This window comes from Spea bombifrons, chromosome 1 (genome assembly GCF_027358695.1).
Source record: "Spea bombifrons isolate aSpeBom1 chromosome 1, aSpeBom1.2.pri, whole genome shotgun sequence".
In the NCBI taxonomy this organism is placed as follows: domain Eukaryota; kingdom Metazoa; phylum Chordata; class Amphibia; order Anura; family Pelobatidae; genus Spea; species Spea bombifrons.
The window spans coordinates 16,690,392-16,716,813 of NC_071087.1; the positions used below are offsets into that span (position 1 = coordinate 16,690,392).

Here is a 26,422-nt window from a genome sequence, read left to right on the forward strand (position 1 = left end):
CTTCAGGATGTGAATTCTGGTATTAAAATCTATTGTTCATATTTTTTTTGACAGAAAGTATGTTCATACACCAGACATTTTTGCTGGAATCTGAATTAGAAAGAGGTCACAGACAGAAAAGGTAAACCACTTATCATTCCAGAGAAGGACAGTAATGACTCTTTCATCAATTAAAGTAAAATAATACATAAAATTATATATATATTGTCTTAATATTTTATACATGATCTAAAACCCTTGAAAGATGATCAAAGATGCAATAATTATATTTGTTCCAGTTTTGCCCCCTTAGTAAATGTTTGCAATATTACGGATTGTGATGGAATTTCCTTAATTCTAGATTCATAAGCCTCCATGAGTTATAGTATAACCGACAATGGCAATTCTTTTACAACATGTTTTTACAAGTCTAAGTCTGGTAAACTTCTCATTGGAAGCAGTCAAAAAACAACAGAAGACATGCTGCTCTACAAAGAACGAACGTACACAAAAACAAAACTCATTTTCCAAGGAACTGATTAATGCATTTCACGTCAATTACTAAACAATCAATAAATAAAATAATCCAAGGAAAATGCAGTTGAAAGATCCATTAATTCATTATGCATGTTAATAAATAGCAATGCTATGCATCTTTGTGTTGCACGCACAAAAGAAATGTCAAACTTAATTAACTATATAAGGTATATCTCCATATATAGATGCATTAAATATTTTAGCTGATTAAAACAATATATTTTACATTAGCCTCATATTAAAATGCCACAACACACATTTTCTAGAAGGAAATGATATTCTTTCCATTGCTTAACACAGAGAATCATGAAGTATGACAAAACAAAATAAATGTTCCTAAGCCTTGACATCCTAAGGTGCTGTAGGATCTCCCATTTCCCAGTATTAGGATTGATGAGGGTGATGAGGACAACGGGGGCTAAATCCTATGGTTAATCTCAAAAATGCAATAGATCTGCAACTATGAAGAAGAATCAATTGAAGATCATAGACAGGGACAATGTGATGGGTATTTTTAATATTGCTACAACACTTGCCTTGCTCAGCAAAAAGTAAAACAACGAACAATTAGTAGTTTCCTTTAAGCAGACACGCCAGCCATCATATTCACTTAAATGCATAATGTATGATAGGTGAATGGTCCCTTTAAATATTTATGTCGTCTGTTTTGCAAACACATTGGAGGATTCTGCAGAATCCATCCAAATGCATTTGCCCCTTTCCCCACCCCCAGCTAAATGCCCTGCAGTAGATACATTTGGCTAAATATTTCTCCCTGCACATGATCCACTCAACTCTAGCCAACTACAGCGCCGGCCCTGGTGAACCCTGCATGTAAGGCACTGTTTAGACCCCAGTGCACATGTGTAAAGTTTTCCCATTGACTTCAATGGGGGGAACTTTCCTGCCACTGCTTGGCTGCTTGAAGCTGTCAATCAGTGTTAGTACCCTTATTGATTTAAATGGGGACACTTTCCTGCCACTGATTGACAGCTTGAGTTAGCCAATCAGTAGTAGGAAAATGCTCCCACTGAAATCAGTGCTAACGTTTTAATTAATTTGTTTTGATTTGGAAGAATGAATGTTAAAGTACTCACTCCTTCATTCTTCTATAGTAGGGTTATCAGGGACATTAGACTGTCCCTTTAAGGATTTCCATTTAAAAATACAGAAGATGAATGGTAAAATTTAAAAAGGTGGAATAAAATCAAAGCTGTATCCAAATACATTGTCAACATAAAATAATTCTTCTATTTGGATAACCCACAAATGTGTAAATCGGGTAAACCATCAACAGCTATGAAAGGAAAAGGCTGAATCAGCACATTTAGGTGATTTATAAAAAAAAAATATGATGCAAAGTTTGAAAGGTGGTCTTATCACAATGACAACTAAAGTAATGTTATTCTGATTGGAAGAGCCCATAAGTTGCTACTGTGATAAAACTTTTTTTTACCAGAATAACTTTTGATACATAAACTCCGCTGTAGCTAATTTTCTGCGCTTGCCATTTTGTTTTCTGTGAACAGTGCTTGTTTTCTATTTCAAGAAATCCTATGAGATTTAGATTGGAACCCAGGCGAGAAAGGAAATGTAACATTGATCAGACACAATCCCTTATGTCCACAACAGTCATAATACTATAATATTTTATACATGTTAACAGCAATACCAAATGGAAAAGCATACTACATTATTTAAGGACAAACTGGATCCAACACATACACTAAACACAATTATGTTTCAAATAAACACTGCAGGAAAATGAACACATTGAAGACAAGAAGCTAGTTTCATTATTTTATATGTTATTAAATCCCATTTTAAACACATTCAGCAACTGCATTCCCCATTAAATGTTGAATAATACCATTAATTTATGAACAGATCAGAAAACACAATTTAAATCTACTGCTGCTTTGAAAACTGTTATTGCTCTCCATGGTACTGAAATAAAAGTAAATCACTTTAAATCTAATATGTAATTCTCTAGATTTTCCATACGGCAGGGCAGATGTGTATTAGAGTTCCAGCTTTTAAGGATTCTATGTTAGACCAAAGGGGCTTAGCAATACCCCTGTCCTCCTTAGGCATTTCCCACCTATATGCCCGTGTTGTTTAAGCTTATGTCCCCCTTTTTTGTTCATGTTCATTCTGGGTTTAGCCCACCTACATACAGAGCTTAGACCCCAGGCCAGAGGCAGTTATATCAATATCATAATTATTATATTAATTATTGCATTACAGCGCCAATATATTCAACGCCATATGTGACTTTTGGGCAAGTAAGTAAGTAAGTAAGTAATTAAATGAACAATTGTATACAGTAACACAGCTTTAATAAGCATAAATAATTGTTTCATAAATGTTCATTAAATCTGTTCATTAAAAGCAGGTAATTAAAGCAAATCTTCGATATATATAATAATAATAAATATAAATATTTTCGTTTGTGCTTAGTAAAGAACTGAGACTTAATACCAAGAATCAAGTAGACATGTATCCATGCCCAATGACATGACGATGAAAGCAACATCAAATAAATCTCTGGAACGCTAAGGGTTAATCAGATTACTCCGTTTGTGTTAATTCCAGGATAAATTAAATTTGGGCTTCTTTCCATGATTGGCATCAGCATTAATATCAAAGATTACCAACAGCCTGGGAAGATATAATCTTTAATACAAATAATTCATTGAAGTCAGTCTGCATACATTAGATCCATTATCCAGATAGTACATTTTATATGCACCAATACCTTAAAAGTACTAATCATAAGCAGCTAGTCGATGTAATATGTAGTGGGATTAATTGTGTTTATAGCATACCTTTATTTAATTTCAATGTTCTTATTTTGTATTGATAATTAATCATTTGATGAATTCCCTAATAAGGATAAACTCTAATTTCTATACAAACTAATAAATCTTTTATTACAGGTAGAGTTTCTGCATTTTTTTGTTTGTTAATCATTTTTTTTATTACTTAGATACTTAGCATCTGAAATTGTTTCTGGAAAATGTTTAATTTGTACTCCAAAGCTTTTTGTACTATTGTTCACCTCTGTGTTTCATATTTTGAACCTGGTATATAATATATATTATCTTTGTCTTAGTCTCTTTCTGTGGCCTATTAGATTCTCTTGGTTCAGCATTGAGACTAGAATTTCAATCAGAATTTTTTGGGGGACGACGACGACTAAATAAACAAATATCTAACCATAAATTAAATATGATCGGAAGCGTAGATTCCAGTGGCGGAATATGGAAACCATTTGGCTCCCAAAGGCCACCACCTGCGCAGTAAGCAGTGTTCCAGTTGCATTTTAGTGGCAGCTAGTGAAGATAATAATGACTGAGTAATGAATAATTCATGAATAAGTAATCACTATAATGAAACAACAGCCTCAATCAGCATGTTTACATTACATATAATACTAATAAAGGCAAAACCAAGACAAATCAAGGTATTTGGGGTGGGAGAATTAAAGAAGAACATACGCTAAAGGTCTTAAATGAGTAAGAGGCTAAAGAAAATGGAGCACCACCTACTAAGCACTGGTTACGGAAAAGGTCCAAATATAAATAGTGTTTTGGGGGGACCAAATCTCAAGTTTTTCATATATGGGTGCATAGCATCAATGAGTGCGACAGCCTCCAAAAATCGGAAAACTTAGGTAAAAATATTTGCAACTGCAATGGGAAATTACCAAAGATCCCTTTATAATGGTGACACTGTATATACAACAATACACATATTTCTAGATTGTGTTCTTTTAAGCAGTTGCAGCAATATAATCTGCAGCGCGCCTGGAACTTGTACTCACAAAATGATGAATGAACTTTCCACACATGATATGATTCTGAAAGCACAGCCATAATGTAAGTCAAAGGTGCGATGCACATCAGGGCGCTCTGTGTCATCTCATGTTCTGCGATTGATGTTATTTTAAGAATGCTCACTTCAAACATAAATTACCAAAAGCACAATGAAAGCACAATAAATATTGACTAAAAGAAAAACTGATAAATGCTAGGAATACTTCTGAATGACTTCTATGATTCAATTGCATTTAGTGATGTGTGACTCGGAGCGGATATTTAAAAATCGCTCTGTTAGGCGCGTTTATGCTTGGTCAGCATTAGCCGACGTCCGTTAGTGTCATGTATTTACCGTGCCAGTAAAAATATTCTGCTCCCAAAACTCTTATTTGTATATCAAAGGTGAGTTGTGAACGTCACATGTATTAATTATAAAATACCTAGAGCTCGTTTGTCACTCAGCATAATTGTTATGGAAATACATTCTGAGCCTACATTTGGAGAATGTTAATATCATGGAGAATGACGGCAGCGTGTGGCAGAACCAGCATTATCAATTTCCTGTTCTGAGGTTCTCTTCTCACCCACTCTCATTAGATATTAATTAAGATTAGGTCCATCTAGTCTTCTGTAAAAACATCAAACCTTGTTTGGTCCTCGGTCTCGTTATACTAAGTATAGCTGTATCCATGTATAAATTCTCTCATTCTATTGACATCTACAACGGCTGCCTGAACGAATCAACAACAATCAGCAACTTAACAACAAAAAGATACCATATTGGAAAATGTATGCACATCCTAAGAATAGGACATTGACAACATTCCCCTTGGTACACACAGAAGGTGGAATTTTGATGGGTATATGAATTTGGTATATTACCTTAGGCTTACCCTTGTATTTGTTGATTGTCTCTGTGTAACATTTCTAAAAGTTCAATACTCTATGAGATTCTTGGAATATGATGGCCCAGATCCAATTATACTATTACCTGGGCCCGCTAAACCTTTCTTCTGGGGAAAACTGGGTGTCTGCTTCAGTCATGTAAGTGCACTATTGACCTATGTTTTCTTATTGTGACAAACCATTAATAATAGAAAATAGCATCTCTAAAATATTTACAGACTTTCATTATTTGTAGATTTTTTTTTTAAATGTCAGTGGTAATACCGGGAAATAACATTTATATAGAAACACAGAATTGTTGGAGATAGAAAATAAGACTTTTGACTGCCTCTCCTGGAATGAGGAAGTGTCACAATGGGCAGTACTACAGAGCATGTGCAGGAAGCATACTTAAGTACACATTCTACTTTCAGGAGAGGCAACCACGAGGAATTATCCAAAAAAAGGAATTCATTTGCATGTATAAAACTACAATGCAGTCCAACCAAATTGGACTCCAACATGCATTTTACATACAAGTAGGACTGGAGTGTTTCTTTAAGCAGAAAAACTATGCATGGGCTTTTAAGGAATTACATCTGTGAAAAATGTAAATATTATCATGTGTTGTATTTCAGTATTGTGATCATCTTACCATACAATATACAGTAGCTGTATTTGCTAAATCAACTTTCTCCACAGTTCTCACATAATAAAAACAATAATGTCCCACTGCTCCAGCCCTTATATCCATATACTGCCTGCTGTATTCTATATCCAGGTTTCTAATAACCATAAATTAATAATTCTAACTGTTCACTGAAAAATGTGCACTGAGGACACACTCACCTTCTAACTTGTCTTCTGAAATGGCATCCTGCGTGTATCTGCATATCTACAATCAATGAGGTGTTGACCTTTCAGTACCAGGGGGCATTTTACATACCGGTCTAGTATTGGCATAAATGCTCTAATCAAGATTAATGCACATTCCCTGCGATGTTGACAGTCTGATTTTATGCTGACATGAAAAACTATTGGTGTTTATAGTAAAATGGACTTTATTATATCTCATCATAAACTAATTTCCAGAACAACGCCAAAAAATGTAATTCTTTTATTTAAATGTATTCTCAGCATGCAATATAGCACTAAAATGTATAGTTATAAGCAATTAAAAAAAAAAAAGATTAACAAAATACAAGTCAATTCCATTATGATAGCCCATCTAGATTTTTTTTAACTCGCTACTAACTGGCCTGCCCCTCCCCCACCTTTTACCCCTCCAAACCTGAACACCTTTGCTATTTTCCTATCCCATCTCTCTTTAGCTGCTGTCCCACTGTGTTGTCCCTCCTTTGGGTCCCAATACCTTCCGGAGTTAATCATAAATTAATTTTAAATTAACACTGTGCCTCCTATATCTTTGCTATTATGTCCCAATAGTCTCCTAACGGCCCTCTTCAGTCTTTGTAAGAATTGTGCCTCTCTTCAATTGTTATTAACGTCTTCCCACTTGCTGTCGCTACTTTACCTTTGCTATACCTATTCTTCGGAGTGAAAAAATACATTATCACATCTCTTTATAAACTAATTCAAAGAATATCCCCCCAAAAATGTGCTCCTGTTTTTTATATACCAACATGATATATATAACTGATGCCAGACAAGGAATTTGATACATACAATGAAGCACTACAGTTTCCAGTTACTCGATCTAAACTCGATATTAACAACATACGGTAATTGCTTCACCTGTAACAAACAGTACATAAAAAGAAGCATTGACACATTGACAGTCCAGACCCTCGGGGGCCATCACACACTGTATGAACACCATCCCCATAGTTATCTCTTTGTGCAGTATGTCAGTGGGGGGTTTTTATTGCTGTTTTAATTTGTTTGTTGGTTTTGTATTAGCATTAGTTGGAATTGTGGCCTGAAGGGCTATTTTCTAAAGAAGTTTTAGGAACTTTAAATTGCATCCACAACCCAAACTAACACTGTAAACTATAAGACCGTTAAGCTATAGCTGAGAAAAACAATTAAATACCACTTAAAGTCAAGATGACATTTTCTACAATTATTTTAATCTATCTGTATGATATAAAGGTCTAGCTCGATTCCTAGTGACTATGTAACCTTATCGGTATAAGAATTTTCATTAAAAGTATGGTCTGGTCCCCAGTGTATTTTTATTTTGTAATGCATATTGAAGTCCAATTGGACATGGAGTCCAACGCGTTTTAGTACATGTAAAGTGGAGCATGCATTCTTTAGTTATTGATGAAATCGGAATCGAGGCTTGTCTCATGTCCTCACCTGGTTGCCTTTAATGTAGCCGGGAAGCATTAGTATGTAGACATCTCCCAATGCCCAGCAGCACTCCCATCAAAGTCAGTCAAGAGTAGCATAAACCAATTGCATGTGTGCTATTCAGATAGTGTACTTGTCATTGGCTGCTGTCATTCCTATTGTTTGCAATAGGCGCTCAGCTCTCATTGAGTAGAAAGGGAGATCTACTGAGCATGTGCAATAAGCATGTTAAGATGTCCTTCTTGCTTTCAGTAGAGGCAGCTGGGGAGAAACAGAAGTCTTCATTTTCTAACAACAATAACTAAAGAATGTTTACACTGATTTCACATGAAAATAGGACCGGCTTGTCCCTTTAAATTATTTTAATTGTTATTGGTTGATATTTAGAAAATAGGATTAACTTTCTATGTTCCCATGACCTCAGGTTAGACCTATAAATGACCGTATTGTTAAACAAATTAGAACATCAAACAATGGAGAAGACAGCTGTTACAAGCTATGTGCATATACAATCTTGTCTAGAAGGACCTTCAAAGAATTGTGACTGAGGAGTCAAAGCTCCTCTTTACATTTCAATTAGGAGTGAGGCATGCAGTGTAAGAAAAAGGTAAAGATGCTACTTTAAAAACATCTAATATTAGTTTTGCATCTAAGGAACACAAAGCCCGGAATAAATTTAATGGCAACAGGAATCTTCCACAAACCATCCAAGTGTGACAGAACAGAAAGAGAACTTTAAGTGCAGACTTCGAATCACGAAGCTCATGCCAAGGTAGTTCAGAGAAAGAAGATACCAGAAAATATAATAAGTGATTGGCAAATCCTAGCCACTTGACTTATAAAAAGTATGGAAGTCAATGATGAGTAACATTACTGAAAGGTCCCCAATAAGTGCAGCATTGTTGTAACATTGTTGGAAACCACATACATAGGGATTAGTAAGTACAAGAGGTATGCTAGACATAATTTACGAAAGTATTCCTACTTATCTACCAGTGAAGATATTTCTTATTGGATGGGTATTCCTTTATTTGTTTGCTATTAGCATAGTTATCTATAGGTAAGAAATTAGATTATGGTGAATACACTTGTTCAGTCAAAGTTATATCATTTTTTTTTTTTTTAATAAACTGTTAATCACATTATTTATTCAATTTTAATTTATTCGGATTGAAAGATGTTAACTCATCAAGTTCTTCATATTCAAACAAAGATTAAAAAGGCAGCACAGGCATTCAGGTTTAGTATCAAGAATGTAAGAGTTAATGCCGTTAGCGCACTAAACTTCTCTAATTCCCACAGTTCTAAAGTAACAGATTGTAGCAGCGAGCTGAAGAGCCCTCTGATTCACACAAAAATGACCCGATAAGGGCAATGATTTCAGCATTCTCACACCAATCCAATTAATTAGTTGATGACTAAGACTCTAAAAAATATGAAAAATAGGTAAATACATAAATCAACAGGGTTTAACAACTCCTTTTTATTTATACTTAAAAAGGGAATGGCACAAAAGTTCTACTTTTTCCTTACTAGATACACTTGTCAATAGTTCAAGTTATTTGAAAAGTAAGAAGAAAGAAAAAAATAAATAACCTCCTCGCTTATCCATATGAACCCTTTCTAACTTAGATGTAATCTTAAATTACAATATATAAAACACAACTATATTTCACAGTTTTTATATAACTACGGCGTATCCAGTAGAATAGAGTAAAATGTTTCACTTTTTTACCTTTTCAAAATAAATATTTTTAACACGCAGTACAAATCATAGAGCAACCTGCCAAAATATCACTTAATGGCTCAATAATACAGACTCCAATTGTCATTTGAGATTGATAAAAGATTGAACATACTGTAGTATGTAAATACTTTTTTTTCTAATTTATTTTGAAAGGTAGTGGGTATTGAAATTGTAAGTTTGAGAACATGTTAACCATTTAGATATTTTTTTTTTCAGCGAGTGAATGAATCACTCAATTTTTATCAACAAATTGCAGGCAATTCATGTAGCAAACTGATTAAATGTGGCCTATTATCTTTGTTTTTTATCAATCTCTTTTTGTCCTGTGTTTTTAGGAGGTGATAGAAAACAGCACCAAGAACTTAGGAGAAAATTGATTGAAATGAAATTGAATGAGTTCTGCAATCAGTGATACAAGCAGGCTTTTTAAACTGTTCTCCATCATCAGCTCTTTAATAATACTGGCATTTCTTCGGACTTTTTTAAGAGTTTCCATTTCTTACATGTATATTCTATATTATTCTGAGTCAAAGGAGATTATTATCTTTACATTAATGTATAAATGTCTTCTACTTGTGTGGGAGTCCAAATTAGAGAAATTTAACAATCCAAGTTCAATCATTAATCACCAAAAGTACCTGCTTCATTGTTTATTAGCAAGCTACCTAAATAGGAAAAAAAACCCTAACGACACAAAGAGCATAATTAGCATAACATAGCGTTAAGCCTAACTGTAACAAAAAACATTTCTATGTATCAAGCAAATGATTTTCTAATTAAACATTTCTGTGAGGCATTTCTAATGGCCCATACAGTGTTACCAAAGAAGGATTCGCACTAAGGTACTTTGTAAGTGATACAAAGAGTAATATGCATGTTTTGATAATAAATAAGAAACACTTACCTTCAGAAGAAGCTGGAGCACTACAGCTGCAGCACGAAGCCTTCCCCCACATCCATGTTTTGTGCCAATCACTGGCAGGAAAGTGCACCCATTGACAGTGACGGAGCTACCGGGGTCCCAGGGGTCGCGACTGCGACCAGGTCCTGGAGTTCTTCCAGTCAGGGGGGCCCAAGGGGTGCCGAGCGGTCGTTTTCAGCAACCGATCGGAGCCCTTCTGTCTGCACTGCTCCCCGCCGCCGACACCTGCCACAGCGCTGCCCCGACTGGAGTGGTGGGAGTGTGAGGCGTCTGTCTCTGGCGTCATATGCCGGCGCTCAGCAGTGAAGCCACGCGCACCGCGGAAGAGCAGCGAGACAGAGGCCCCACACCCCCACCACAGGACTGCATGGTAAGTGACCTACAAAGGGTGGTAGGGAGGGAGAGGGTAGATAGTGAGAATGGGGGTAAGGGGAGAGGGTAGATAGTGAGAAGGGAGGGAGAGGGGGTAGATAGTGTGAGAGGGGGTAGGGAGAGGGTAGATAGTGAGAAGGGGGGAAGGGAGAGGGTAGATAGTGAGAAGGGGGTAGGGAGCGGGTAGATAGTGAGAATGGGGGGTAGGGAGAGAGTAGATAGTGAGAAGGGAGGAATAGGGGGTAGATAGCCTGAGAAGGGGGGGTAGAGGGTGTGAGAGGGGGGTAGATTGGGTTGGGGGTGGGGGGCCCTTAACAGATTCTTGCACCGGGGTCCTGAGGCTTCTAGTTACGTCCCTACCCATTGAAATCAATTAGAACACTTTCTGCATACACACACGTTGGGCTCTCATTAGACCCCCTGGAGATGTCACACAGGCCAGCGCTGGCAACTTTCCCTGACCTCTCTGACTTTAACTAAAGTCTTACATTTACACTCGGATAGTAGGCTTCCTCTGGAGAGCACAAAATGTTACATATCATTCTATGACCAACTGTGAATTCTCTTACTGTAAAATAAAATAATAACTATAATAAATAGTCAGGATGCCAAAAAGATTATGAGGGTTATAGTGTTTATGTATCTGGCAATGTGTATTTTATATGTTGTATGTCTAGAATTTTTACAGAATTTTCATATAAGTGGCTACCCTGTGTTCTAAGATAGGCTGGGCTTCTAAAAAATATATTTTTGTTTGGCTTGTAGGGGGGGAAATAAGGGGATATGTTTTTTGTGCTTAACTTGTCCTGAAATATCGATTTCCCTAGGTAAAGTGTAAGCCATTTATAAGCTATTTTCCTATAACTAATTATAACAAAACTTTTCACCTGACATCCTAGGAAGAAAAATGTGTCCCACTCCATGGCACTAAAAATGTGCTTTTCAATGCTTCTAAACAGGAAGCTGAGCTATCGTAAATAACATTTAGAACTTAATCTCCCAAAGACAGAACCTTTAAGCCTTTCATTAGCCCTGAACGTAAGTGAATATTATCCAGGGAGATTTGATATGCTGATTCAACTTTATGAACGTAAACAATATGAAGGGATAAGGACGCTCTTTAGAAGTCCACGCTTAAGGAAAAAAATCATCATAACAGCTTTTCATAATAAAACATCAACTAGCAGGATTACTGATTAACCCATTACATCAGCTGCTCACCTGGGAAAGAATTACCTGTATCTCTTTTAATTATCCTGCTCACGTTAGCATGATCGTTGATGGTTTTCCGCACAGCCGGGCCTATACAGTTGCATAACGTGTGTCACAATGTTTATATCATCGTGATGTCGTGACTTACACAATATTTATGGAAACTTTGCGTGATGTCAGGAACGGGCAATTTCTACCTGGTTTCCTAGATATCTGGGTTTGTGTGGGAGTGTGTGCCCAGCTTTCATTTTGAATTGGCCTGTAAGCGTAACTGCCTTACAGCGGATAAGGAAAAACAGAATCGTAGACGGGGCACAGAAGTGGTTGTTGGAAAAGGTGGGAGAGAGTCAGGAAAAAATAAAAAAAATTAAAATTAAAATTGGGAACTTTCGCCTTCATTTTCATTTATTTCTACATTTATTTGTACTAAAATTTTAATTAAAATAAATACAAATGCACAAGTCTACCGTATAGACTATGTGTAGGACATGATTTCGCTTTTAGTGCCAGGATTCATCCATAATATCTCAATTGGGTGTTTCATTTTTTTCATAAATTAATTATTTGCTCCAAGTAGCCATGGAGTAGTCACATATCCACTATTTTTCTGCAATGCTAGTTTTGTAACATTTGGTAAAAATATGCGAGCTCATGCATAAAGAAATGGTATCTTGGTATTTTCAGTCTGGTGCCAGTAGCTACACAGACACCCCGGGCAAAAAATAATAATTAAGGGCATAAGCAGCAGTTAGGGGCACATTGAGGTGGGGGCATTGCACCTACTCGCCCCTGTTACCCAGAGGGGTCCCATAACACAACGTTTTAGTAGAAATGAATAATAGACAATGTAGGTTTAAGTTACAAAACTACAATAATAGTAAATGAATCGGTATGTTACCCCGAAATGGGCAGTCAGGCCATTGGGACTATTCTGCTAACGATGTTGAATACCACAAATTCGGAAATGTCAGGGTCCGCAACTCCGGGTCCGCCGAAGCGACTCACCTGAATACCCGATGCCCGCGGGTACTGAATCCCGCGGCGCGTCTCCAGCTTCTTCCTCCTCTGCCAACATGTCTTCCGCTAGGCGCGCGCGCACGCCCTCAACAAACTTTATGCATCCCCGAATGGAGACGCCAGGGTACGCGCATGGGCGTAGGAACTCCTAAAAATCTGGGGGGGACTGCATTTTCCCCCATCAGATCCCCATTTCTCACACTATCTACCCCCTCTCCCCCTCTCACACTTTCTTACTATCTACCCCCCTCCCTACCCTCCCTTCTCACTAGCTACCCTCTCCCTATCGCCCCCTTCTCACTAGCTACCCTCTCCCTACCACCACCTTCACACTAGCTACCCTCTCCCTACCCCCCCTTCTCACTAGCTACCCTCTCCCTACCCCCCCTTCTCACTGTCTACCCCAGGGGTGTCCAAGTTTTTTCTGCAGTGGGTCACTTCATCAGAATTGTATACGTGCGCGGGCCGCACTCATTTTTCACTGTGAGAAAATATGGCCTTTAATAAAATATGCAGATTAAAATAAAGTAAATGACACAAAACCATTACTTTTCCTCTCACTGATTTCTGGGCCTAGAAAGTTTTGTGACTACAAATTCAGGACTGAAATAGTTCTATTTATTCTAGGGATGCACCAAAATGAAAATTCTGGACCAAAACATTCACGGTTCACTTAGCCAAAACCGAAAATGACCCCCCACCTTTAAAAATAATAATAAAAACTCACATTTTTAATAAAAGTAGGTAACACACCACAATTGGACAAAAAAAATAGCAATATTACTTGGCATGATAGGAGCGTGATTGCTAACAGCAATCACACTCCTATCATACCCAGGCAGCCAGTACATTCTGGTACAGGGTGGCTGTAAGTGATGTGCAGACCCCATACTGCTGGCAGCATCAATACACAAGGGGGGCAGCTAGCTATGTTTCAGCATGTACTGGCTGACTTGGCATGATAGGAGTGTGATTGCTAACATCAATCACAGTCCAATCATGCCTAGGTTCCAGCACTTACACATCCATTCTATCACACACACACTCATTCATTCATATACTCATTCATTCACAGATTCATTCCCTCAATCAGGCATACTCATTCAAACACCCTCCCCACCCCCTTACTTACACTGCAGCTCCTCGATGCCGCTCACTTACACATCCAACCAGTAAATGCTGTAACCTAGGCATGATGGGACCGTGATTGCTGTCAGCAATCACACCCCTATCATGCCAAGTCAGCCAGTACATGCTGGTACAGGGTGGCTGTAAGTGATGTGCAGACACCATACTGCTGGCAGCATCAATACACAAGGGGGGCAGCTAGCTATGTTTCAGCATGTACTGGCTGACTTGGCATGATAGGAGTGTGATTGCTAACAGCAATCACAGTCCCATCTTGCCTAGGTTCCAGCACTTACACATCCAACCAGTAAATGCTGTAACCTAGGCATGATGGGACCGTGATTGCTGTCAGCAATCACACCCCTATCATGCCAAGTCAGCCAGTACATGCTGGTAAAGGGTGTCTGTAAGTGATGTGCAGACCCCATACTGCTGGCAGCATCAATACACAAGGGGGCAGCTAGCTAGGTTTCAGCATGTACTGGCTGACTTGGCATGATAGGAGTGTGATTGCTAACATCAATCACAGTCCAATCATGCCTAGGTTCCAGCACTTACATATCCATTCTATCACACACACACTCATTCATTCATATACTCATTCATTCACAGATTCATTCCCTCAATCATGCATACTCATTCAAACACCCTCCCCACCCCCTTACTTACACTGCAGCTCCTCGATGCCGCTCACAGTCTTCAGCAGAGGGTGCGGCCTCCCTCTGCGTTCTCTGGTACTGCACAGAGGATGTGATGTAATGTCACGTGAACTCTGCGGGGTTCCGGTTCCTCTGTGCAGTACAGAAGACCCTCCCACAGGTAAGTAGCAGAGCTCGAGGTGCGGACCGCGTAAGATCGGTTGCCCTGGCTGCTGATCTTACACGGGCCGCACCTCGAGGTCTCGCAGGCCGCATTTGCGGCGTTTCTATTGGGGGGTTCCTACGGCCCTGAGGGGGATTTCTTAATTATCGCCCCCCCCGCATGAGTTACTGGGGGGGATATGTCCCCCCCTTCCCCCCGGTTCCTACGCCCATGGGTATACGCACGGATGACGTCACGGCTGGGGGCGAGGCTTCCCCCAGGCGGCAAGTTTAAAAACTGAGCACTGAGATTAGCTCAGTGCTCAGTGATTATTCTTCCTATTGAGCTCCAGTGCATTTATGCTTTCTCCTTGCGATTTCTGTGTACCGACCCTGGCTTGCCCTCGACTCTGCTGCTCTCTATATCCCGACCCTTGGCTACTAAACGGCGTTCCTGATATTTTTGGTTTCCTGACTTTGGCTTTGGATTTTGACCTCGTGGCTCGCTATTTCCCTGACCACGGCTTCGTTCCTGACTTCGGCTTATTCTCGCCTGCCCTATTTGCTGATTCCTGGGGTTATGTATCTGCATACCGGACTCCACCATTGTACCAGCCACACAGCCTCACAGGAAAGCAGGATCTTTCGCCCCATAAGGATACACTCTTCACACTCACACCCCCTCAGGCCCCCACAACACCCTTCATCTCCTTATTTTCTCTGCTCATTAGATCCCTTCCAGTCTTTCTCGCTCACTGCACCCGCCAATATGACATCACTTCCTGGCGTACCGTACATGAGACAAAGAAGACCTTTAACGGGAAGGACCCGCCATATTTTGGGGCTAATTTCCACATCGGGGACAGAGCCTCAAAATCAGAACTGTCCCATGTGAATCAGGACAGCTGGGAGACATGGTAATAATTTGTGGAGTTATCCCAGGGACTGCTTCAACCATATGTTTAAAAAAAAACATTTTGGGAAGATTCAGTATTAAGCAATTATTGTAAGTGAACATTGACAATAAGTCTATATAAGTATTTCCATCATTGTGATGACTACTACTAAGTATCAAAGATTAACTAAAATATATTTTTCTAGAATAAATATTGCCTATTATTAACTATTATTTGCCCACAGAGCCTATTGTCTCAATGGCATTATCACTATTATAATACAGGGTCTCTGAAGCCTGCTTCCATCACGATTATACTGTAGAAATCTCTGCAGCAACGTACATATAATTCATATTTTGCAGTCCCCTTGTGCGAAGCCTCCTTGTTCCAACATAATATTTACTTCCAATAATTAAACTGATATCAGAGGAAACAAGAATGAACGTGGAATTGCAATTAGATTCACAAGCCTGTCTGTTATGCAGTGTGAAAAACACATCTCTAGATAATATGTAGTTTTCTATTTATCTCTCATAACAATCGAACCCGTTGGAAAAAAAAGTAATAAAAAGAAGAACATGATCTGACTGTAATCGAGAAGTCGCATCTTTACTGTACTTATTTTGCATTTGCATTCAAATACGCAGCAGACAGCAATTTCACCAAATTCTGTGTAATAGTGTTGCACTCATTAGTCAAAACCAGTGCAGTGTGTGGAAGTTGTCTAGCCTCGCTATATCCATATTTATCTAAATAGAATGTATTGCCGCTCCCTTTCTCTTTATCTCTCTCGCTTTCTCCTCTCTCTCTCTCTCTCTCTCTCTCTTTCTCTCTCTCTATCTCTCCTTTTCATTATCTCTCTCTCTTCTTCTCCTTCTCTTTCTCTTTCTCTCCTCTCTCTCTTTCTCTCCCCCTCTTCTTCTCTTTCTCTTTTCTCTCTCTCTCTCTCTTTCGATATATATATATATATATATACACACACATTTAAAACATTACATTTGTGCTTCATCATTATGCTAATGAAGGGGGGTAATTATACTAGAAATAACTTCCCAGTTAGAGTCCCTGATTAATTTATTCACATACAGTAAACATTTCATAGTCATCCCAACACACGTCATTTTGTGCTACGTCTAAATATTGATCTCAAAATATTGTTCAACTTACGGATTTTTCCTTTACTTTTTTCTCTTTCATTTTCATTTTTTTATTTTTTTTTTATTTTAGCATATTGGGTGTAAAGCTAACAAACTGTCTAGATACAAATCTAAGTCATAACTTTACCTTCGGAGAAGTCGATCAGCCCCAAAAGATGCAGCAGTTTCAGAGATGCACAAATGATCATAACGATTCCCACCGTTTGCAGTCCTTCAGACTCCCACTCGACTGTTAACATCCTTGGAATTGGCAAATCATTCCTGTTTGAACTTTACAGCTGCTTGGGTGGTTTTTGTCCAGAAAGCGAGCGTATCAGAAATCTTGCAGTCATGAGAAAGAAATAAAGGCAGCTTTTCCCTGCCCGTGGAAAAGACCACTGTCACTGAAGCAAAATATCCATAATAGGCTCACATTGCATGCGTCCTGGTGTTTGATTGTGTTAGCAGTGAATTGTCGGGAGATGCTATGGTGTAGAACTAGCCCTTTGCTTTGACATCATAACTAGGAGCTAATGTGTTCTTTAGAAGTCTTCATAGAGCGTCTGCTTTGGAACTCATATCCTGACTTTTCAATTCATAACAGAAGCAATCCCTGGAAACTTGCAGCGTGAGAGCACGTTTCCCTTTGCACACAGCTAATTCTAATACCTCTGTGTTCCCAGCGTTCACAATCCCGTTTAACACTATTTGCTCCAAGCAGCGACATATCCTTCGACACAAAACGACCCCTGCATTTAAGATAAATCAAGAACCACTTTTTTTGGGGGGGGACATTTATTTACGATGACATATGTCTATGGCTTGTAAGACGCAGAAGAAGATATATGGTATTATGTCTCAGGGCACATTGATCCGGTTTTATGCCAAGTTATGATATCATTTTCTGGGTGTCTTTTTGATTTGATATTTATAGGTAGAAGAAACAGGGACAGTTTCATGACTAATTAAGCTCCTGAAACCGTGACTAAGATCTCTGGGGACTTGTAAAAGATGAACGCTCCCTTTGGACATAGCCACGAACGTAGCAGGATCACAAATAATGCATTTTTTCACATAAAAGAGGTCATAGTCTTCGCAGATGCTATGTCGTTTTGAAAAGGGTGCTTGACGGCATAGGTTAATTTCATTTGTAACTTGTAAACTGACACGCAGGAAAAGATAACGTTTCGTACTAATTACTCACGAGTTCAATCTTAATTAAAGCCACCACCGATAATACCATTCAAATAAATTAAAAAAACACTGAGCAAATACAGACACATCCTGTGTCTGTAGTCACAATCAAATATCTTTCTCAGCAATATATTAGGCAGTAAATCAGCTTTTATGTGAGTGGATGATTTTATTGACGATAATAAGAAGGCGATTGTGACAGAGAAGAAACTTATTGCTTGGGAGGAAAGTTGTGTTTTTCTTTGTTCTAGGAGAGTAATGTAACTGTAAAGAATTACTTTACTGTAAAGACAATTAAGCTGCTTCAAGATTTGCATGAATTTTCCCTTTCCTAAATCCCCCACATTTTTCTTAAATACCTGATTATTGGTTAAAGGGTTCATGGGACATATCAGTTAATGGGTGCTATCATTGTCACAGAAAGTACCACATGACATACAAACCACAAAGGAAGGTTTTGTATTATGCATATTTTATCTTTAAAGTGGTTGTGTTGGTTTACCAAAGTAGTATTCATTTTGAATATTCCACTTTCATTTTTTTATTTTCATTATCTATCCAAGGAAATGATAATGGGTAACCCCTCCCCCCATAGGTCTTAATGTGCCCAAATATTGTACTTAATTTGCTATTTCAAAGGTTTACCACCCTTTATGTTTTTGATAATTAGGTTTTCACAAAATCTGGATATTGACTGGGAAAAGTGAACCCAAATATGCAACCAACAATGACTTTTCCAAATGTCTAAACTTGTCTATAAATCATAACACCTTCTGTTTTTCAGCATTACGTGAGTCTTTAATGACCGGGGCTATTATTCTTGGGCTGCTACTAAGATGGTCAGGCTGGCTCTGACATATTTATATTTACAGCCCCCGGACTAAGTGATGATTACATATTTTCCAGTTCACAAATAGGCCCATTGGGCATTTTCCAGTATGTTCTCTATAGCCAGACCAAACCTGGTTACTGGAGTCATCACTATTTAGCCAGAGGCTAAAGACACTGGAGGTCATAGATGAATAGTTCCTGGAGGATGTAACCATAATATTTTCTTTAACTAATAATAACAAATAAATACATTAACCAAAAACCATTAAAGTTTTTATTGTATTTTTTCCAAGGTGCCTTGATTTACCATCTACTGAGCAACCCTAATGCACACCCTCGACTAAACATAAATAGTAACAACTAATAACTCTGGTGCAACCACAGCAAGTACAGCGATGACTCGGACCCTAGTAATAGGAGTTCTAACCATCTTGATGTTCCTGATTGTGGATTAGAAAGTTCTCTACCGACACAGACCTCCCTTGTCTTGCTGCCTACCCAAGGATTGCGTATTAATAGGTACTCTGGGAGCAGCAGGTTGTGTTGTCCTAACCTTGTCCTCAATGTGGTTCTGCAGAGTAGGATCATACGTGGGAAGAATGAGAAGAGAGATTGTGCTACACCATCAGGGACATGGTAGGGGTCAAAATGAGCTGCAATGAAAGTTGGTGGTTGGGGCACATTTTCTGAGAACAGGCTTCCCCCTGATTACTTATCGACTTTCAAATATATCTGCTCTTTATTGTGCTTTATAAGCTCTCTGTTTTCTGCTTATTGAGTTATAACTCTAGCCAACTTAACACACAATAACAATTTGTAACAGTATTACAATTCTGTGTTTTATACTAAACCGCCTTCTGTTTTTTAGGAGCCAATCTGAGCCCTTAAACAAAAAAGTGTGAGAAAACGAATGCTGTTGCATCTAATGCATGTTCGATGGTACATTAGTCATTTTGTGTTTTAACAAATATTCTGCCTTTTAGTCTATGAAAAAGCTTAGAGTAACCAAATCCTTTCACATACTACTTTATAAAATGAAAAAATATATTGGTTGGATTATTGGTAATTATATAATTCCAGATTCCAGATAATTAAATAATTATTTATTATTATTGGTTTTATAAATTTATATAGCACTATCATATTTCACGGTGCTGTACAATTTAAACAAGAAAGACGGTTATGGTGAATCTGTCATTTAATTTACTAATTAACGTTACAAATATTATCTACACATGATTCCATTTTACTAAGAGGCACCAAAATGTTAGCAGTAACAACCAATCAGATACATGTAAGCATTCAAAATATTAGTCACATGTAATTTTAGTTCACTGTTTTCTCCAATAGGGTTCAAAATAGCATACAAAAACATTAAACAGAGAGATTTTTTTTATCAGATTTGGGGTAAAGGAAATAATTTTACAGTAAGCGTAGTAAACATGCTGAATTCACTGCAGGGTTAAGAGTGTTTTTGTACATATTGTCATTGCATTAAAAATGGAAAGCATATTTTTCAGCAAAACACATTCTAGGTAATAAAGGTTAATGATGAATGAGCAATAAATCAAAAAGGTCCATGAACTCCTTTGAGACCAAACTGAAAATGGTGTTGCTGTATCCCCCTTTTTCGAAATCAATAATACACCTACCTGTAAAATGTGAATTTCATGTACGTGACTTTTTCAGACTAATAAAATATGTAAATTCATGTTTTATTTATTTCCTTTCTGTAGTTTTAAAAGGTATTGAAACCCTATCTATAGAAAGATATCATTATCCTGGAGAGAATATAAAGAATGGCTCGTAAGGTATCAAAACATTTACAGCTTGGAGGAAAGGCGAGGGAGAGAAGATGTGGTAGATACATAACATGTCTACAGAAGGGATGCATGTTTTAAAGAAGGAAATGTTTGATCTTAGTCTTCAACTGGAAGGTTAGAGGCTTCAAAGTAATCTAGCTCTTCACTGAGAAGTTGGATAAGTGGAACACCTTTCCGGCCAAAGTTGGACTAAGTTATCTTTCACATTAGACATGGCGAAGAACCAGTTATGGTTTGAGGTTTTACAAAAGGTAACAAAATGGGAAAACCAGATGGGCCAACTGACTGCCACCTTCCATCAAATCCAATGCTCGATCACTGCATGGCAGTCACATAGCCTTACCCTGCATGTGATTTCAGCTGTATATTCAGCTGGATAATGCATTACTGGAGAACATGTTTTTTCTATAAAATTACCTTACCAAACCATCTCACTTTCTGTGTAACTCAATTTTATGTGCTAAATATCATTCCAAAAATATTGAAGTATAAAGAAAGGAGATAAAAATCAGTGATCAAGGAATTTATCTGTCTGTAGAGATGAGTGTAGCCATGGCAGCAATTTAAACCATTGTTCAATGTGAATCTTGTTATCTTATTTATTTTGTCAGCTGAGGCAGACAACAAGGCTGACATTTAGTGAATTTCGAATTCCTTAAGGGAGGTATCATAACTCAATCATTATACATCAGCTTATGTTAAAGAAATCAAAACATGGGAATATAATTTTTACAAAAACAAAATCAAAATATATAGTTAATAAAACATGGCTTCACAGAAGAAAGAACACTTGATGCAATGCTACATATAATAAACTAGCTTTATTTTTTTAATTCATCAATAAGAGGTTTATTTTAATGTACCACTAATTTAGTTCAGTAATCAAGATTGTCTTCTGCCAGTAGCATGCATATGCTTATAAGAGTACTTATTAATTTATCAATATTTTTTTAATATTTTGCATAAAAATTGATATCTAAAATAAAATTAGAAGTATTCCTTCAGTCATATATACCTTTACCTTACTGCCTTCAAACTTATGGCTTGCCTACCAAAGCGGTGCCACCTGTATCCTGTGCAGCTGAAACCTACAGTATTGTTAGCTCACGTATATGGTAGGGTCAGCTCTGGCTGGGTTCAGGTTACTAACACCATACGCTAACACACACATTCTCTAACACTATACACTTATACATAACAAAACATACTCTAACTCTCCCTCTACCTTCCCCTCTCCTTGGTGCCACTAACTGCAAGGTCACCCCATGGCACTCTAACACACTCTAATGCTAACACCAAATACTAACACACACATACTCATACTAACATTCATTGACTAACAACATACGCTGAGTGAGACACTCACGCTAATTCAATACATTAACACACAAATGAACAGTATACACTCAGACATGCTAACACTATATATATATATATATATATATATATATATATATATATATATATATATATATGTATATATACATATATATACACACAAACACACACACTCACTAGCCTACTCTCCCTTCTTCATTGCAGCTCTCCCCCTCCCTTTTGTGGTGTTTAAACCAAATATAAAAATATATCTCAAAGGTTCGTCTACTTTAACAGATATTTAATAAGAGACAAAAACACAGTAACATACAATAAATGAGTGACAGCCCAACATACAATGCAACACTTTCCAAGACTAACCTGCAACCTAAAGGTCCAACATAACCCAGCACACCACCGATTACCCCATCCATGCAGGATGGTGGGCAGAGAGAGACTGAACTAAGATTTTGCATTCAACAGGCATATTGAATCACTGTACGTGTGCCCTCGTTAACATATCAGAAGACACATGTGATACAGGAAGAGTTCAACTGGCAAAAACATTGACAACAATACTTATGTCACCACACCTTTAACTTTTGCCTTCCTGTTGTTATCTCTTTTTGCAATAAGTGACAAGTGAGGAGGTTTTCTACAAGGACACCTCCTATTCTAGTGGTTTCTAGTTATGGGTCCATATTATTTCTACCCAATGCAACTTCAATTTTATTCCTTCTAATAAAGCCCATTCCAATGTGCACTAGTGTTTTTATTTTCCACTATGGGAACAGTATTTAGTTTTACGAATAGAGGCTCAGAAGGACACACAACACAGGTGGCAGCTATCAGCTGGCAAACTAATCACTGCTGGAACAGAGTGAAAGCTTTACTCACAGCGTGACACTCAACACAGGAGGAGGAAAAAGTTTGGGTTGGAACATCACCTGATTGCTTTAATCGATATTTATCTATGAGAAAAACAGTGACGGAATTAAACCAGGACACAAATCTATCTTACATCTAAGGACTGATTAAGATCTGAGTCTTTACAGCAGAAACGATGGGCAGACTAGATGCACTGAACGGTTCTTATCTGCCATCAAATTCTATATTTCTACGTTTTAATTGATTCTATTTTGAATTTTTATTTCTATGCATATTTTTCTATATTTTAACTGTATTTTTTCTTGGTTTTATGCTTATTATTATCATATAGTCCATTGTGAGTTTTTTGTTGCTGTATACCCTATATAATTCTGTACACTAAAGCTAAGGTTTGGTCTCTATCTTGAAGTTTTTTAAAAAATGGTAGTTTCCTGTTTATTTGGGGGGGGGGTTAATTTATTTTCCTTCACGGTGTTAATAAGAGTATGAAAGTGAGCACTGGATTCTGTTACTATTACTAAGGAGCACGAGGACGGAAATTTAGTTTCAGGCCCAGACAGACGATCACAAGTTGGCCTTGGCGCATTAAGTCTGTTGGCCACACATACTTTATCAGGAAATTGGACTTCATGTGCTTGATATTCTCATGTTCAAAAGCATAAGGCCGCACCTGATCTGCCACTAAAGTAAGGGGAGTCGATGGCCAGCAGCCCACTGGGCATTGGCCTGGTATACCAGATGACCAGTCTGGGACTGGTTAGCCCAGTAATCAAAGCCTTCATAAATGCCATATTCCTCTAAATCCTGTGTTCTAAAATACGCAAAATGAAACAAAAATTTGAATTAATGGGACAGCTGAGTTAAAATACTGTATCCAACTGTCTGGCCGAACACTTGCGTTAATCTACATAGAATGAAGGTGCTGCTCCACAAAACCTTTGAATTAATGGGACAGCTGAGTTAAAATACTGTATACAACTGTCTGGCCGAACACTTGCGTTAATCTACATAGAATGAAGGTGCTGCTCCACAAAACCTTTGAATTAATAGTGCTGCATTGAGTAATCCTATGGTACGTAATTCTATGCAGTGTGTTAGGCTTTTAAATTTGAATCTGTAGGGGTTTCTATGTACATGTCTCTGGCTGGGTGTATTTCTCTAAGCTCCGTGATTGCTGAGGTCAACATTTTTTTCGTAACTAGAGTACTAATAAAGAAAATTTACAATTAAATAGGGATTATATTGAGTAGACCAATATTTCCTTAGTTAATTGTAATTCCAAAGTTGCTATGGTATACTGTTCCTTGGCATATCTTTACTTTCACAGTTTATAGCACCTTTGTTCCTACTTTTCTTAAAATATAGCTCTGACCCTGTGATATTTCTCTACATCTTCACGAGTTTAAGCACTACAACTCAATCTTAACTTTAATTTAAACACCTTATATAGGCTTAACATAGCATAGTACATACATACCACATACATTTTACCCACGCCACCATCAAAAATACTAGCAGTTATTATGTCAACCTAATAAAACAATTAATTTGGATGTTTTGTACAATGTCAAATAAAGTCAAATAACATTGGCTACCAAACAGGGACAACAAAAAGTTAAATAGGGATAATACAAGGTGTCTTTAAGATTAAAACCCTTCCATTGCATATCATGACTGGTTGTTTTTTAGCTATAAAAACAACAAAAGGTTTTCCATGTACCTTTTGGGACCAAAGATGATGGTACCCGGTGTGCCTAGATAATATGTAATGTTATCCGGAGGAGGGGGGTGGTAGTCAACGTCTCATATATACCACTGGATGCCAATGCGTTGCTTTATTAATTCTTGTCAAGTACCAACATATGAGGCCTGGGATTCTTTTTTTTTTTTTTTTAAAGTTTCTTCTTTCTACTAGAAAACAACTTTATAAAAAGTAATGCACTATTGATTGGTTATTGACTAAAGTGAGGATTTTCAACTGCTTTATAGTAATTCCTTTTTAGTAAAAAAAGAGGTGAAAAGCTGGTTTGATCTATTTCTGTTGCCTGTGGCCTATTAATTGCAGTACATAGAATGCCTGCTGTTACTATCTGCAAGCCCATATATAATGTACGAATTAATTTAATTTAGACTATATCTTGTGTTAATCAGAGTCTATTGTTTTTCCAACTACGGGGTAAGCATACAGTATAATAATAATAAAAACGGAGATTTTAGAGTCTTTCCAGAACATATGTAAATATATCCAAGTCGAACTTATATGTACCGTAAAATATAATGAAGTATAAAATAAAATGGAGAACCTGTTCTGCAAAGTTGATCAGGACATGATATTGTTACTGGTTGAGGAGAGGAGATGAAGGAATTGGGCATCCTTATTTTCTACTGATATTTTAGGGGGTCTTCATACATTTAGGTAGCCAGAGGACATGACCGGACTTTAAGGCCAATGGCTTCCTGATGGCGTAAGTGGGGTCGACAGCTGGATATGTGGAGCCACATGCAACATTGTTATGCTCACATGGCATACAACTGGGCATTTGGCTGGTGTGCTGATGGCCACTCCGGGCCTTCCAGGGGGTAACAGAGGGGTAATAGTCATCAGTTGGGTCATTCCACTTCAGATTTTCCATTTTAGATAAAATGTTATATTCATTTGCACATCTTGACAATAATTAGACAGGACTGACTAAAAATTAATGACTTGCTGCTAATTAAAAAAAAAAAAATTAACCCCGTGCCTGTATTATACAGATAAATATGTAATCCTTGAGTACACAGTGGATGTTAGGAATGTTAAATGATTCAGATGTTTAATTAATTTGTGTAAATGTTATCATTTTTCAAGATAAAAAAAACATCAGGTGTTTCGGTGTAAGATGAAATACCGTTGGCAATCACGATATGAAAATAAGCTCATCTACTAGCTGCAAAGATGCCGTCTGGAATAATATAAGTGGGACAGAAGATTCTACTGTGTGTAAGTTTCCAGAGAGCAACAAGATAAAGCAATATGCATATGCTAATAAAGTGTTTGCGTCTAACAATGGGTCTGCATCTGTTCATAAAACAAGAGCAGGTGCGCAAATGGCATGAATTAATGGAATAATCATTATATTCCACAAAACTGCTTTCCAACTTTGACAGCGTTTAGAAACGCATCATAATGATAAAAGGTAATACCGCCCCTCCATTGTCATTAATAGTTGTATAGATTACCATCTTTATCTTAAATTCATTTAAATATCAGATGTGGAATACAATTCTATTTGTCAGGGGCATATGATACACAATGGGGAAATAAAGATATACAGTACATGTGCTAATGTTCTTACATATTTAACCCCTTAATGACAAAGCCTGTTCATGTACGGGCTCAAAATGCATTGTTTTCAATGGGTTTAGGGGCCGCCCATTGTCCTTAAGGGGTTAAGAAAAACTCTTGACATGAAATCCAAGACCTGTTTTGCTCATTTGTATACACCGTTCACATAGCCGATCCGTTTACGTACCCTATGGATGTAGAGGCTTTAAATAGACAAAAATGCCTTTGCTTCATGGATAAGAGCTAGAACAGAGCGTCCCAAGCAAGCCGAAAATG

At 37.6% G+C, this 26,422-nt stretch overlaps 1 protein-coding gene across 2 annotated transcripts in view; it reads right to left on the minus strand.

Moving 5' to 3' along the window:
* KCNIP4 (potassium voltage-gated channel interacting protein 4) overlaps positions 1-26,422 on the minus strand; it is a 152,291-nt gene that overhangs the window by 43,072 nt on the left and 82,797 nt on the right. The window contains exon 1 of one of the 2 annotated variants that reach the window (XM_053458328.1): positions 16,917-17,376. The exons of the other annotated variant lie outside the window; for it this stretch is intronic. Coding sequence (XP_053314303.1) covers positions 16,917-17,028 — 112 coding nt within the window. The 5' untranslated portion in view covers positions 17,029-17,376. Of the gene's footprint in view, positions 1-16,916; positions 17,377-26,422 lie in introns of those variants that run through there. 2 annotated transcript variants of the gene reach the window in all.